The sequence below is a fragment of the Panthera onca genome, chromosome B3 (genome assembly GCF_046562875.1).
Source record: "Panthera onca isolate mPanOnc1 chromosome B3, mPanOnc1 haplotype 2, whole genome shotgun sequence".
Taxonomy (NCBI): Eukaryota; Metazoa; Chordata; class Mammalia; order Carnivora; family Felidae; genus Panthera; species Panthera onca.
In genome coordinates this window covers 2,955,972-2,970,886 of record NC_138344.1, presented here as the reverse complement: position 1 = coordinate 2,970,886, position 14,915 = coordinate 2,955,972, and the positions used below count along the sequence as shown (strand labels likewise).

The 14,915-nt window shown below is 50.8% G+C and overlaps 1 protein-coding gene across 2 annotated transcripts in view; it reads left to right on the top strand.

The window, feature by feature from the left end:
* Positions 1 to 14,915, top strand: part of EFL1 (elongation factor like GTPase 1) — a 123,435-nt gene that overhangs the window by 20,481 nt on the left and 88,039 nt on the right. For both annotated transcript variants that reach the window (XM_081795826.1, XM_078449081.2), the window contains 5 exons: positions 7,748 to 7,871; positions 9,153 to 9,229; positions 10,205 to 10,341; positions 12,061 to 12,183; positions 14,270 to 14,369. In XM_081795826.1, coding sequence (XP_081651952.1) covers positions 7,748 to 7,871; positions 9,153 to 9,229; positions 10,205 to 10,341; positions 12,061 to 12,183; positions 14,270 to 14,369 — 561 coding nt within the window. The remainder of the gene's footprint in view (positions 1 to 7,747; positions 7,872 to 9,152; positions 9,230 to 10,204; positions 10,342 to 12,060; positions 12,184 to 14,269; positions 14,370 to 14,915) is intronic.

The following is a 14,915-nucleotide window of genomic DNA, read 5'->3' as shown; positions in this document are numbered from 1 at the left end:
GGACTGTTGTCTTGCAATCGGACTTTTAAGGTTTACTCTCTTGGGAGCTTTAAAATCTGCAGTGCAGGGGGCGCCTGGGTGGCTCAGTCGGTTAAGCATCTGACTTTGGCTCAGGTGATGATCTCACGGTTCGTGATTTCAAGCCCCACATCGGGCTCTGTGCTGACAGCAAGGAGCCTTCTTGGGATTCTCTCTCTCTCTCTCTCTCTCTCTCCCTCTCTCTCTCTCCCTCTCTCTCCCTCTCTCTCTCTCTCCTTCCCTCCCTCTCTCCCCCCCCTTCTTGCTTGCTCTCTCTCTCTCTCCCTCCCCCTCTCCCTCTCTCTCCACCCCCTTCTTGCTTGCTCTCTCTCTCTCTCTCAAAATAAATTAACATTAAAAGTCAAGTCTGAGAACTCTGCATGGCCCCTAGATCCTGAAGATTTTCTCTCAGTTTTTTCTAAAAGTTTTATGGTTTTACTTTCTGCATTTAAGTCTGTGATCTAGGGGCGCCTGGGTGGCTCAGTTGGTTGGGCGGCTGACTTCAGCTCAGGTCATGATCTCGCGGTCCGTGAGTTCGAGCCCCGCGTCGGGCTCTGTGCTGACAGCTCGGAGCCTGGAGCCTGTTTCAGATTCTGTGTCTCCCTCTCTCTCTGACCCTCCCCCGTTCATGCTGTGTCTCTCTCTGTCTCAAAAATAAATAAACGTTAAAAAAAAAAATTAAAAAAAAAAATTAATAAGTCTGTGATCCATTCCGAGTTAATTTTCTGTGTAAGATGTGAGACCAGGGTCCAAGTTCTTTGTTTTTGGCTATGGATGTCTGAGTACTCCAGCACCCTTATGCCTCCTCCATTGAATTGTTTTTGTACCTTTGTCAAAATCGGTTGGACATACTTGTGTGGCTGTTTCTGAGTGTTCCGTTTTATTGATCTATGTGTCTGTCTTTCCGCCAGTAGCACCTAATCTCGATTACTGTGAGAACCTAGTTAAGTCTCGAAATTGGGTAGATTGTGTCTGCTCACGTTCCGCTTTTTGGAAGTGGTTTCTGCTGTTTGAGGATCTGTGCCTTTCCATATGCATTTTATAATAATCTTTGCCTGTATCTGCAAAAAACTTTTGTTAGGATTTATATTGAAAATGCACGGGGAAACCTCTATATCAATTTGAGGAGAAGTGACATCTTTACGACGTCTCTTCTAATGCAGGAACACTCATTTTGTTTTTAGATTTTCTTTGATTTCTTTCGTTAGCATTTTGTACTTTTCATCGTATGAGGCTTGTACACGTTGTATTGGTTCTGCACCTAAGTTTTCATTGTTTTTGAGCGATTATAAATGGTATTATGTTTTTAATTTTGGTGTTCACCTATTCATCCCTACTTTTTGGAAATACAGTTAATTGATTTTTGTATGCTAATCTTGTATACCGTGACCTTGCTAAACTCACATACTGGAGTTTTCCCTAGGTTCCTTGGGACTTTCTACAAGACAGTCACCTCGTCTGCAAATAGGGACTGCTTTATTTCCTCCTTCACCGTGCTGCTTTCTTCTTTCCTTGCCTTACTGTGTTGGCAAGAGCTTCCAGGACTGTTGGAAGAGTGGGGAGACTAGACATCCTTGCCTTGTTCTGATCTGAGTGGGAACGTGCTCAGTCTTTCACCATTTTGTAGGTTATTTTTAAATGTTCTTTAGAAAAATTTTGTTTTTAAAAAGGGGGATGCGCCTGGGTGGCTCCGTCAGTTAAGCGTCCGGCTTCGGCTCCCATCTTGATCTCACGGTTCATGGGTTCAAGACCCCCCGTTGGGCTCTGTGCTGACAGCTCAGAGCCTGGAGCCTGTTTCAGATTCTGCGTCTCCCTCTCTCTCTGCCCCTCCCCTGCTCGTTCTCTCCCTGTCTCTCAAAAATAAATAAAAGTCAGGAAAAAAATTTAAACGTTCTTTATCAAGTTGAGGAAATTCCCCTGTATTCCTTTTTTCTCAGTCATCTTTACGGATGTGTGTCAAATTTTGTCAAATGCTTTGTAGCAATTAATATAATCCTATGATTTTTCCTCTTTAACTTGTTAATATAGTGGATTACATTGATTTTTGAACATTGAACCAGTTCTGCATCTCCTTGTGGGTTTTAAGTACAGATGATTTTTTTGGAACTCTATTCTTTGAATATATTTTAAACTTCCTAAGGTACAAAAATGTGTACATGGGAGATCGTGAAAAGTCTCCCACCCTGTCCCTTAGGATTTCATTTCATTTCCCCACAAGAAATTACCTCCCTGGCAGTTTCTGGTATATCCTCTGGAGGTTATTTATGAGCAGATACGTTCAGTGTAACGCGTTATGTCTGCACTAGCAGGAGTTCATGTGGAAAGAAGCCAACTCTGTTGAGAATGTGCACATGCTCGATGTTGACCGAGTAATTTTGCTTAAATTATTTCATTGAATTCTCAGGATGATCCTTTTAAATAGACGTTACGATTTAGTACCTACGACTAAAAGACATCCAGCAATCGTTTGACCTCACTCGGCCACTAAGTGGAAGAAACGATTGACACTGAAGTTTATGCTCTCTTACTTCCGTGGGCTCTCGGTCCTTCTGCAGGCCCCTTCTGGATAGGTACACGCGGGAGCCATGGCATAGTGACGTCAGTTTTAGATTGTGGGAGGCAATAGATAGTGTTTCTTAACTACAGCCATTACTGACTCGTGGAATCCAAAAATCCAAACATTAAAGAATTACTACTTGGAGAGAAATGTCTGCGCTTGAGTCAACAGCTGTGGGGCCGCAGTGAGGTTCACTCTAGTCGTGGGCTCCGTCTTGCACGTACCGCAGGATGACAGAAGCAGACGCGGTGCGCCAGGTGAGAACAGAGCCCATCGCCAAACGTGTCGGTTTGGAAATGGGAGGGAAGAAGGGATCAGAAATGGACCAGAGCGCACGGCTTGGGAGGAGCCCAGCCAACGTTGGCTGTTCTGTCCGCCTTTTCATAGGAACTTGCCCTCCACTCCCTTTTGACAGAACAGATTTTGCCGTGACAGTGAAATCAGGTCTAATACCATGATTTTTCCTTGTTGGTTTGCCAGCGGTTGTAGATACCATAGTCCGCTCGGTGCCTGTAAAGGTCATAAGAAAATTCAGAGAATGGATACGACAGACCCGCTGAGAATGTGTACTTTTCACACACGGTTGAGGACTTGGCAGCATCGTCACTTTGGGCCTCAGTTTCCTCTTCTGAAACATAAGAATATTGGGCTCAGATGATTTCTGAAAACTTTTTGAGCTAAAAGTACAGTGATTGATTCGGTCACATAACCAGTCAGACCTGTTAGTTTCCTGATTTATAAGCGTTTTGCCAGTGAGCCACAGGGTGGGGGGCTCGTCCTTTCCTTGGAGTGATTTCCATAAATAGTGTTAATGTTTTATGCAAATTTTAGTCTGAATCTCAGAAACTGGCGGAAGCCTACTGTGGAAGGAGAAGGGGTGGAGAGAGGCTCACGTGGATGGAGGGGGGTGGCTGCTGTGTCCCTCACGACCTTGGACATTTTCACGTGCTCTCCGTCAGGGAGCGGGTCGCCCTGTGTTAGGCTGGGTCACCTGCAGACATCTGTCCGTGCCCGCCGTCGGCAAGCGGATGTGCTGATGTATAGGAAGCTGGTGGTGGAATGAAGGCACTCGAGGTGCTTTCCTGTAGACGTTCCTGCCGCGTGCCAGCGACTGGGGAAGGCGGGGCACCTGGTGTGTCACTGGAGGTGGGGACTGAGCACGTTTCAGAATGGGGAGGTTGACTCTGCGGACTGTCAGGGGCGGGCCAGGATCAAGTGTGACTAGAAGCCGAGCCTGGGCGAGCGGCCTCAGCCTGTCCCGAGACAGACGTGGATCCGGAAGAACACTTTGTGCGGACACAGAGACACGCTGACCGGCACGGGCCGGAATCCGGCTCCGGTTTTAGACAAGTAGAACTGAGGCCCCAACCCTGTAAAACAGGGACAGGAGAGAAGGGCCAGTAAGACGTCCTCCCTAAAGCGGTTTTGACTGTCCTTGGACACCGGTGTTTTCAGATCCTGCAGCTGAGATCAACCCACGGGGCGGCTTGACGCAAAAGGGCGTGTGACCCGGTAGTCAGCTCACCCTTGGCCGTGCTGCCGTGCAGGGGGACGGGCGGGAGATGGGGAGGTCCCGGCAGGTCCCCAGGTCTCTCCCGGAGCTTCGTCTGGAGGTGCTCGGTGGAGGAAGTGAATTAAAATAGAGTCCGAGAATGGAGAAATTGTCATCATTTTAAAATGACGACTATTGGGGCGCCTGGGTGGCGCAGTCGGTTAAGCGTCCGACTTCAGCCAGGTCACGATCTCGCGGTCCGTGAGTTCGAGCCCCGCGTCAGGCTCTGGGCTGATGGCTCGGAGCCTGGAGCCTGTTTCCGATTCTGTGTCTCCCTCTCTCTCTGCCCCTCCCCCGTTCATGCTCTGTCTTTCTCTGTCCCAAAAATAAAAAATGTTGAAAAAAAAATTAAAAAAAAATAAAAATAAAATGACGACTATCTAATGACACATGAATAAAAGCACAAAGCACTAATGGGAGAAGTGGTGATGTTAAGCAGATCTGATGGTAACTATGGGATGAAAAAGAATGGGAAGGATGAGAACCAGGATTTCGAAGGATTTCTGTGCCTGTGTGTGTAAAGGAACGTGGCCTAGGAAAGGAGTTGAGGAGGACAGGAGTCTTCCTGTGCTGTACTTGATGATTCTGGTAGAGGTCTGAGGGTGTGGAAGCTTTAAGTTTACCACTTTTCAAGTAAAAAGCAGGACACATCTCTGACACAGGGTTGGACAAGATAAAGAAGATACAGAAGTCTGGGTACCGCAAATCAATGTTTTAAAAGAATCCCAGAAGCACGAACAGAAATCACACTAGAGATCCCCCTGGTCACAACAGTTAGGACACTAAATGCATGAAATCCCCCACCGAGGAGAGCTTTTGAAAAGAAGGAAATTCCAGGGGTGCCTGGGTGGCTGAGTCACTGAAGAGGCCAAGTCTTGATTTTGGCTCCGGTCGTGATGTTACAGCCCTGAGATTGAGCCTCACGTCAAACTCCGCACTGAACGTGGAGCCTGCTTGAATCTCCCTCCCCCTCTCTCCCTCTCTCTCCCCCACTCTTCCCTCTCTGTCCCTCCCCTCTCCCTGTCTCTCCCTCCCCTCTCCCTGTCTCTCCCTCCCCTCTCCCTGTCTCTCCCTCCCCTCTCCCTGTCTCTCCCTCCCCTCTCCCTGTCTCTCCCTCCCCTCTCCCTGTCTCTCCCTCCCCTCTCCCTGTCTCTCCCTCCCCTCTCCCTGTCTCTCCCTCCCCTCTCCCTCTCTCTCCCTCCCCTCTCCCTCTCTCTCCCTCCCCCTCTCTCTCCCTCCCCTCTCCCCTCCCTCCCTCTCCTCTCTCCCCTCTCCCCTCTCCCCCCCTTTCTCTCTCTCCACCCCCACTCAAAAAATAATAAAAAATAAGTAAGCAGAGGAGATTCCATTAAAAAAAACCCCAAAGGTTTGCTACACAAAATAGATAAATAGCATAGTTGACAGAGGATAAATACCAAAGCTTTGGCTCAATATGTCAATCAAATGTGAGCAGAAAGAAAGTTCAGCAGTTTTGATGAACAACGCAGAGTTTATAACAAATGTATCGTGGCGTAAGGATCCTTTTTATGTGGATAATGGACAGTTTTCAGTAGTGAAGAGGTTCATTCTCTGTCAGTGATCACAACAACAGAGTGCATGAGACAAAAACAGAAGTAGAGGTAGAAATGTGTATGGCTTCGGGAAGATTTTATATCACAGACCGTTAACAGGTCCAGAGAAACCATAAACCATGTGAATCGCATAATAACTAAAGTCAGAATTTAAGTGTCCGTGAAGAATATACAAAAATCGGTCCTGTATCAGGCAAGAGAAAAAAAAAACAAAACGCAGTTTTGAAAATACTGAAAGTTCACCGTGTTAGTCACACAATCATTATCTTCAGTTTTAACCACGTAAGAACAGACCCAGGCTTTATCCATTGAGGCCCTGACAGGCATCACCATCACCATCACCGTAAAGGTTAGGGCTCTCGGGTGGGGTGGGGTGGGGTTGGAGGCTGTGCTGGGACCTCCGCGGTCTCCCTTCTGGGGGTTCCGGAACGGGGCTGCACGTCTGCGTGGAGGTTTGCACCGTACCCGGCAGGGTCAGGTGTTGATGAGCAGAAAGCCACGGGGAGGTAGGGTCTGCCGACCTGTGCCTTGCTCTAAGCGTGCTTAGCCACAGGAAGCCGGGGAGGGGGTCCCTGGAGCGGGCAGCAGGACAGGGTCTGTTTCTGTTTGGAGGCTCGGGAACTGCGTGCATTCGGCCCCTGGCCTCCTCATATGTGGAGTAGCCCCTGCTCCTGCGAGAGAGACCACTGCTGCTCCTTCCAGCCTTCCACGGCGGGAAAGCTGTCGGTCTGTGCCGTGAGGCACGAATTTATGGAGAGGAGGGGTCCCTCCTTCAAAAATAAAAAAAGTTGTAATAGTGTGGCAATGATAATATGGAGCATATGTCTAGAGCGTAGGCAGTTTATAGATATAATAAATGTAAATAACATGGCAATAGAAACTAAAGTTTCGGAAAATTTTTTAAAAACTTCAGCCGAACAAATAGCTGTTGGATCAAACGGGAAATGAAGTTTCTAATCGCCAATTGCTTTGAGGTCGTGGCCCGTCGAGGCCAACTCCGGAGCGTCAGCGGCCTGTAACCGTAGAGCTTGAAGTTTGATTCCCGGTTGGGTATTTTCTCTCCCTTCGCCCCCAGGGAGGGGGGACACTGGGTGTTTATCTTCAGATTCTGTAGCGCCTGCTTTTGCTTCTAAGCGGCAGCCTGACCCTCGTCACACTGCCGGCTCCGACCATAATTAGTAACTTCCTCCCCTCTGGCCACCTCCTGCTCGTCCCAGGCCTCCGCTGTCGCCGGAGAGTGTCAGCTAACGGGACAAGGTTGCGGTTAACCCCTGGTTCTGGCACGACCGCGGCTGCTGACGGGTGCGTAAAGACTTGTCCGGACTGTGTTGCCTTTGGACTCCTTGTGCGGCGGGAGAACGGCAGGCATCTTCCAAGATGCTGGTACTTTGAGAGTTGGACTCACAGCTCACGCTCAGTAGGCTGTTCCCCGCAGAGAAGAGATTTTTTCCCCTAGGTCTTCCGTCCGGATGGCACCGACATTATATACGGTGCCCTTAATTGTCTGGTTATTGCTCTCACGTGGCCGGGGAGCGAAGCTGGTGCCAACTGGTTTCGCCGCGGGCCCGGGAGGGTTGAGTACTTGTGCATGTTTTTAACCCAGGATGCCAAAAGGCCTTTTCTGGCTGGCTCTGGCGGTTTCCGTTTGTGAGCAACGGGCAACCCAGAGCAGGGAGGGGCTGAGGCAGAGCTTAACGCTGGCGTAGCTGCAGGGGGCAGCCGGGGCCCTATCTCCTCGGCCCCCGTGCCTCTTGGCTGCTTTCACACGTGCGGACGTAAGACGGGGAGCGGCCGCACGCCTTCTGATTCCTGCGAACGCAGAGCGAGTGCCCGGGGGCGTGGGCAGCCGTGTCGGGTGGTACCTACGCGGTATCTCGGTGCCGCCGCCTTTGCCGTAAAACGCGGGGGTGCCGGTACCAGCTTGTCGGACGGTGGAAACGCCTGCGTCCGCGGTGCGTTTAGAGTCCGCTGAACCTGCCTCGGAAACGCTCCAGTGTCAGCGGACTTGATTATTGTTATCAGTGACGAGGACACTTGATTTCCTTCCAGGATCGAGCACTTTGCCAGAATCTACAGTCAGAAAATTGGCATCAGAAAAGAAGTCCTTATGAAAACCCTGTGGGGAGATTATTATATAAATATGAAGGCCAAGAAGATTATGAAGGTTGATCAGGTGATGTGGCACGTGTCCCTCGCGTTCTCGCCCTGTTCAGACTTGCGCGGTAACATCTTTACTGTCCTTGGTTCACGTGGGTCAGTCCACGAGGGGCTTTTTCCTGTACACATTTGGTTAAAGCTCACGTGTCTCATTTCCAAGTGTTGTTCTTTAAATACCGGGTGTTTAAAGAGACGTGCTCTCGGAGCCTGCTGTACCCCGAGGCTCCGCCGAGGCCTCTCTCCCGCCGAGCGCTGGTCACCGCGTGTGCTCACGGGGAGAGGTGGCTACTGCCCAGCCCTTCCTTCTGCAGGCAGAGGGGATGCCGAGTCACGGAGCCTCGAAGGATACTTCCTTACGGCCGGGTTGTTGTTTTAATGTAAAATTCAGGATTTTATAAATTCTTTCTCACGGAAGAGCACGTATGTTCCTTTTAGAAAATGCTTGTGAATATAAAGCCACAAGGAAAAGAAAAAAACAGAAGCCAGCACTGCTAATGCTATGGTTTTAATTTTGTGCGTTCTCATAGGATAGAGACATACATCCCTCGGTTGATTCTGTTATTTACATAACGGAGCTGGTGGTTTGCTTCACATCATATTGTGAACATCTCCCCTTGCCATTAAAAGCTTTTCATAAACAGTATATTTTAAAAAGGAGCCAGCGTGGCGAGGTGGGTCGAGAGTCCGAGTCTGTGGCTGAGTCTCGGCTCTGTGGCCTCTGTCTCGTTCTTCCATCTGTGAAATGGGGACAGTAGTTCTTACCTCCTCGAGCAAGGGGGCGTCCATTTATGTTCCGTCTCCTGTGTGTGTGAGGGCATCCTTCTCCTGGTGCTCTTGCCATTATTTTGCATAGATTTTGTTTGGTAAGAGAAACGGTAGGGCTTCTTGTTTTTCTGTTACCCTCTTCCTTGAAGTTTAGTGTTTTCCATGTTTAAGAACATTGTTCGGATGAAGTTCGTGGAAGGACCTGCACACGCGGAGTGAATTTTCAGCTCCTGGTGTGGGCATCATGTGCCCCCTGATGGCAGTGCGGGGAGGTGGCGGTCCCAGCGACTTGACCCCCAGCCGGTCTCGTCGTTTGTCGAGTCTCTGGTTCCCGGAGGAAGAGAACAGTGGTTGTTACCGACTGCAGATTATTGGCTGTTTAGTGCATATTTATAACTGCTCTCTGCCACTTTACTGCTAAGTAAACATCTTCTAGTAGAAACGAGACATGTTAATACAACACGTCGAGAATGAATATGTAGGCTGCCTGTTGAATATTGGGAAACTTAAGTACGTGTGTTCTTTTTTACAGGCGAAAGGAAAGAAACCTTTATTTGTACAGTTGATCCTGGAGAATATATGGAGTTTGTATGATGCGGTCTTGAAAAGGTAAGACTGCTATAGTGCTGGGTCTTTGGGCGCCGTGATTTGCCTCCCTTCCAGCATGATGGGTGTCTCTTCACAGAGGTGGGCTGGACAGAGCAAGTGAATGGACCCTTCACAGATGGGCTGGTCCCGGGGTCCAAGGTGGAAGGGCACGTGGTGCAGGTAAAGGTGGTGGGAGGGACTGAGGAGCAGTCTGTGCTTCTGGAGGGCTGAGACGAGGATATAGACGAGATGGGTGGAGGGAAACGCTGGACCTTTGGTTGTATAAACCTGGTTTGAGATGAAATCGTATTTGTAGTGGAAAGGGTATTTGACATCTAGGATCATTCACAGGAAACTTGGGAACCGACTTGCCTGATACAAGTAGAAAGAAGGTTTGCTTTAGTACATTTCCATTCAGAGTTATCTGGGGTTGGAACTGTGACTTCCAGCACTCGTACATAAAACTGCCTCTCCAATCACCATAGCTCGCTAGGGGGATTGGGCTGGTGCTCCAAGGGGCTCTGAAGAAGGGGTCATTGGAAGGAACGGAGTAGAGATTGAGCCGTCCTCCGCTGTGGCTGGAGCCCCTTCCGGGTGTGTCTAGTCTCTTGTAGGAGGAGTATGTTGGGAGGAAGCGTGTCTAGTTCTTTTTTTTATTAAAAAAATTTTTTTTTTAATGTTTACTTATTTTTGAGAGAGACAGAGCACGAGCCGGGGAGGAGCAGAGAGAGAGGGAGACACAGAATCCGAAACAGGCTCCAGGCTCCGAGCTGTCCACATAGAGCCTGATGCGGGGCTCGAACTCACAAACTGTGAGATCATGACCTGAGCCGAAGTCGGACGCTCGACCGACTGAGCCACCCAGGCGCCCCGGAAGTGTGCCTAGTTTTTGTGGAAGGAGTGTGTCTGGAGGAAGTGTGTCAGAATGTGGCATTCCTTTTCCTCTCTGCCCCTGGGTGTCTCTCTGTGACCTCCCTGTTTGTATGTTTCCTACAGGGACAAAGAAAAAATTGATAGGATCGTGACTTCTTTAGGATTGAAGATTGGAGCCCGGGAGGCACGACATTCTGATCCTAAAGTTCAGATCAATGCCATTTGCAGCCAGTGGCTGCCCATTTCCCATGCTGTGCTTGGTATCCTTTGTCCTGATGGTTTTTAATGAAGTGATAGTTTTGACAAAACAGGAAAAACGTGACTGGCAAACAGGAAATCCTTTGGAAGTAACACATTTCAATCCAGAGTAAGTCTTCTGTGGGGCGCCTGGGTGGCTCAGTCAGTTGAGCGTCCGACTTCGGCTCAGGTCATGATCTCGCAGTTTGTGAGTTTGAGCCCCGCGTCGGGCTCTGTGCTGACAGCTCAGAGCCTGGAGCCTGCTTTGGATTGTGTGTGTGTGTGTGTGTGTGTGTGTGTGTGTGTGTGTGTGTGTCTCTCTCTCTCTCTCTGCCCCTCCCCAACTCACACTCTGTCTCTCTCTCTCTCTCTCTGCCCCTCCTCCACTCACGCTCTGTCTCTCCTTTGGAAATAAATAAACATTAAAAAAAAAATCAAAGTAAGTCTTCTGTGGTTATTTCGTATTCCACCACGAAACTGTATTTAATGCTTTTAAAAATGAATCTTCTTATGCTAATTCGTATTCTTACTAATACCAATTCAAATGAATGTTCTTTCAGGAAGATGTGTCTTTTTGTTTAGTAGACTGTGACAACAAAAAATTTTATTTTACTAACATTTATGTGTAACTAGATAGTTTAGATGTGTATGTCAGATCAGTGTTTCATTTTAGTGCCATATTTTCTTAGCATATTGGTATTTCTTGTTACTGATTCGAAGAAGACTTGATTTGAGATACATTAGAGTAATTAAAACAATTTTTTTTTACATTCATTTATTTTTGAGAGAGAGAGAGAGAAACAGAGCATGAGTGGGGGAGGGGCAGAGAGAGAGGGAGACACAGAATCCGAAAGAGGCTCCAGGCTCTGAGCTGTCAGCACAGAGCCTGACACGGGTTTGAACCCATGAACTGTGAGATCACGACCTGAGCCGAAGTCAGAGGCTTAACTGACTGAGCCACCCAGGTATCCCAACTAAAGTAATTTTATAGGTAAACTATCTTCTTTTCATTGATCTGCGTGTCCCAAGCAGCCCCCGGTGGGCTGTGGTACAGTGTCCCAGGTGTGGGCCAGCAGTGGCACCTCAGCCCGGAGCTGGGATGGACCCACACCTGCAGTGACACTGGCTCGGGGAGGGGACTTTCTCGTGTCATAGCCGGTGGCTGATGTTGTTTTCATAAAAGTTTGTAGAGACTGAAACCACGTGAAAAAATTTTAGGACAAGCTACTGAGCTCTCCTCACTTGTTCCGTGGGCTGTCAGTGCATTAGGATGTCTGTCTTCAGAGTCCTTCCTGGGACGGGGCGCCTGGTGGCTCAGCCGGTTAAGCGCCCAACTTCGGCTCAGGTCACGATCTCGCAGTTCGTGGGTTCGAGCCCCGCGTCGGGCCCTGTGCTGACAGCTCAGAGCCTGCTTTGGATTCTGTGTCTCCCAATCTCTCTCTGCCCCCGCCCCCCCCACCTCGGTGCTCTGTATCTCTCTCTCTCTCTCTCAAAAATAAATATACATTAAAAAAAAGTAAAAAAAAAAAAAAAAAAAAAAAGAATCCTCCCCGGGCTTGAGAGAGTCCACGAACTCCCTGAACTTGTGTCTGTATTTTGAGACGTGACGCGCCATGTTTGACAGCTCAGGCGTTTTGTGTGTGGATGTCCACTGCTACCTCAGGAGTCGGCGTGTGCTGTGAGTCTGTGCCTGGGTGGAGGGCACTTGTTCACGATTGTGAGTCCTTAACCGCAGACTTCAGCGATGGTGTGTCAGAAACTTCCCAGCCCCCTGGACATTACGGCCGAGCGGGTAGAGAAGCTGATGTGCACGGGATCACAGACGTTTGACTCTCTTCCCCCAGAAACCCAGGCCCTGAAAGCAGGTGAGCCGAAGGTGGACGCGGCAGGGGCTTGGTTGAGCGTCCCAAGCCCAGGCTGCTCTAGACCAGTTAGCCAGGTGGCCGATTCCACGGACAGTTCCACAAAAGGCCCTGTTGCCAGTTTTCTTTTCCTGCCGAAGTCGGAGTTTTGCCACGGCCGTTTTGTCCTCTCTGGGCTGGGAGAGCGGAGGCTCTGAGACGCCTCCCTTCTGCCCCGGTCTCGTCTCCTGATCTCCTGGTGACCCTGTCTCCCGGTCCCTGGACGAACAACGGTGTGTCCCTGAGCTGCTCTGCCGTCACCATGGCAGGGTCCCTGGGGGCCGCAGAAGGGGTTCCAGGGCCAGGCCTCTCTTTGGTCCCCACAAGAGGGGACCCGCCCATCCCAGGCTCCGTCAGGCTCCATGACAGGCAGCTGCGAGGACTCCACTTTCCCTCCGATTAGATGTGCAGCCTCCAGCCCAGAACCACTTGGCTGCTGTTCTCGGGGCCCCTCTTGAGTGTCCTCGATAAATCCTCTGACCGGATCTGTCACGAGTGTCTGACGGCGTAGATCACTCCTCCCCCCCAGGAGACACCGTCTTCTCGTGACTTCAGGCTTCCCCCTGCTTGTGCTTTTCTCCCTGTCTCCCTGGCCGCCCATCCTTCTCGTCTCTCCCAGCTCCTCGCCCTGACTTTTCCGGGGTGGGACGCCCCAAGCAAGGCTCAGCCTTCAGACCCCATCCGTTCCCTCCCTGCATCCGGTCCCCTGGCGACCTCCTCCACCTCAGGGCTGTCCGCGACAGCACACTCACCATTGCCACCCACCTGTGTGGCTGCAGCGCGCGTCTGCTCCCCCACCACGCCCCCCCCCCCCCCCCCCGTTCCCGTCGCGGCACCCCACCGCCCACCCCCTCTCCGCTCGCCTGCCCGAGGTGCGGCACCCCACCGCCCACCCCCTCTCCGCTCGCCTGCCCGAGGTGCGCCACCCCCCCCCCCCCCCCGGCACCTCCCACGCGGGGCTTCCTCCCGCCCTGCGAAGCCTGCCTCCCCCAGTTCCGCCCCACGAGGTCCCTTCATTCGCCCGCCCACTCCCACAGCTGGCCGTCATCCGGGCTCTGTGTGATTCCGCACCCTGCGTGGCCTTGCTCTGCAGTCCGTCCAGAGCGGGGCTTTCGGCATTTCTGCGTCTGCCTCCCTGGGCCGCACGGTGATCTCTTACCTGCTTGAGAGGACAGCTTTGCGCTGGGGTCCCTGCTTCTGCCTTGGGTTCCCTTCGGCGTTCTCCCGGTGCGGCCTGGGCGATCCTGGTGCGGCGGGGGGACCACTCTGCTCCTCACAGCTGTGCCCTGGTGCCCTAGGCGACACGCCTGGTGTGTGTTCACTTCTGACTTCCTGTGGCTTTGTTCTTGCTTGAATTGTACTGTCGACTTCTTTCGCTGACGTGCACATTATTTTGGTGTGGGGTGATTTTCTTTCTTTTTAAATTAATCAGGGCACCCGGGTGACTCAGTTAAGTATCCCGGATGACACTTGATTATGGCTCAGGTCATGATCTCACGGTTTGTGGGTCTGACCCCACATTGGGTTCTGTGCTGACAGTGTGGAGCCTGCTTGGTGTGTTCTCTCTCTCTCTCTCTCTCTCTCTCTCTCTCTCTCCTCCCCCCCCCCACTTGTGCACCCCCCCACTCATGCACCCTCTCTCAAAATAAATATAAGCATTAAAAAAATTAATCAGTGGTTTTATACCTCTGAGAGGTAAAGAAAGGTGTCAATACGTTGATAGGAAATTGTGTTAGGTTGTATAGATTTAGGGGAAATTAACATCGTTATACTACTGAGTATTTCTAAGGGTTTTGTTACTGCTGTGATAAGATAGTCCCTTCCGTTTTCTAACTTGTGTAAGTTGTGTGTATTTTATTAACGAGCTACCTTGTTGACTGTTGACACGTGGGAACATTCCTCAGTGTTCCTCCTTGCTCACTGGGTCTAGGGAAGAATTTGTGAGGCTTCTGGTGTGTGTGTGGGGGGGGGGGGGGGGTGCTTTGCTGGCTTCAGCTCCGTGTAGGGTTGATGGGAAAAAGAGTGACATTTTCACTCCCTGTTTGTGTAGCTTTCCTGAAATGTGGGAGTGAAGACACTGCTCCGGTTATCATCTTCGTTTCCAAAATGTTTGCCGTTGATGCCAAGGCTTTGCCGCAGAACAAGCCCAGGTAAGGATAGGGGCGGGGGGGGGGGGGTCACGTTCCCAGGGTGGCACAGGGGGTGTGGGCGGAGCACGCCCCTGCTTTTCCTCCCCAGCCCCGGACTGCTGGTGAGCCCCCCCTGTGGAAACATACGGTGTGCACCCTGCGAGGTGAAATCAGCTCCGGGACAGTTGGTGTGCCTTGATGTGAAGTCTGAAGGAGAATATAGTAACAGTTGTAGCCACAGGTAACTTTTAGGGAGCATCTGGCAAGTTCTCCAAGCCTGGCTGGCGACCTCAGTGGAGATTTATAAGGGCATGAGCATCTCTGCTGATCTGCGTGGAGGTGGGGCGTTGGCGCCTCCGGAGATGGATGATTTCGCACGGTCCCCGAGTCTTGGAGAATCTGTTCTACAGCATCCGGGTTTTTCACGTGCATTCCCCTCCTGCCCGGCCCCGCTCCCTCCCCCTGTAGTTCAGATCCTGGTCCGTTCTTGGGGGGATGACTCGCGCCTCCAGGCCGCCTCCCCTGCCCCGGGCTCCATCGTGTGATGTCGGGGTCCAGAACGAAAAC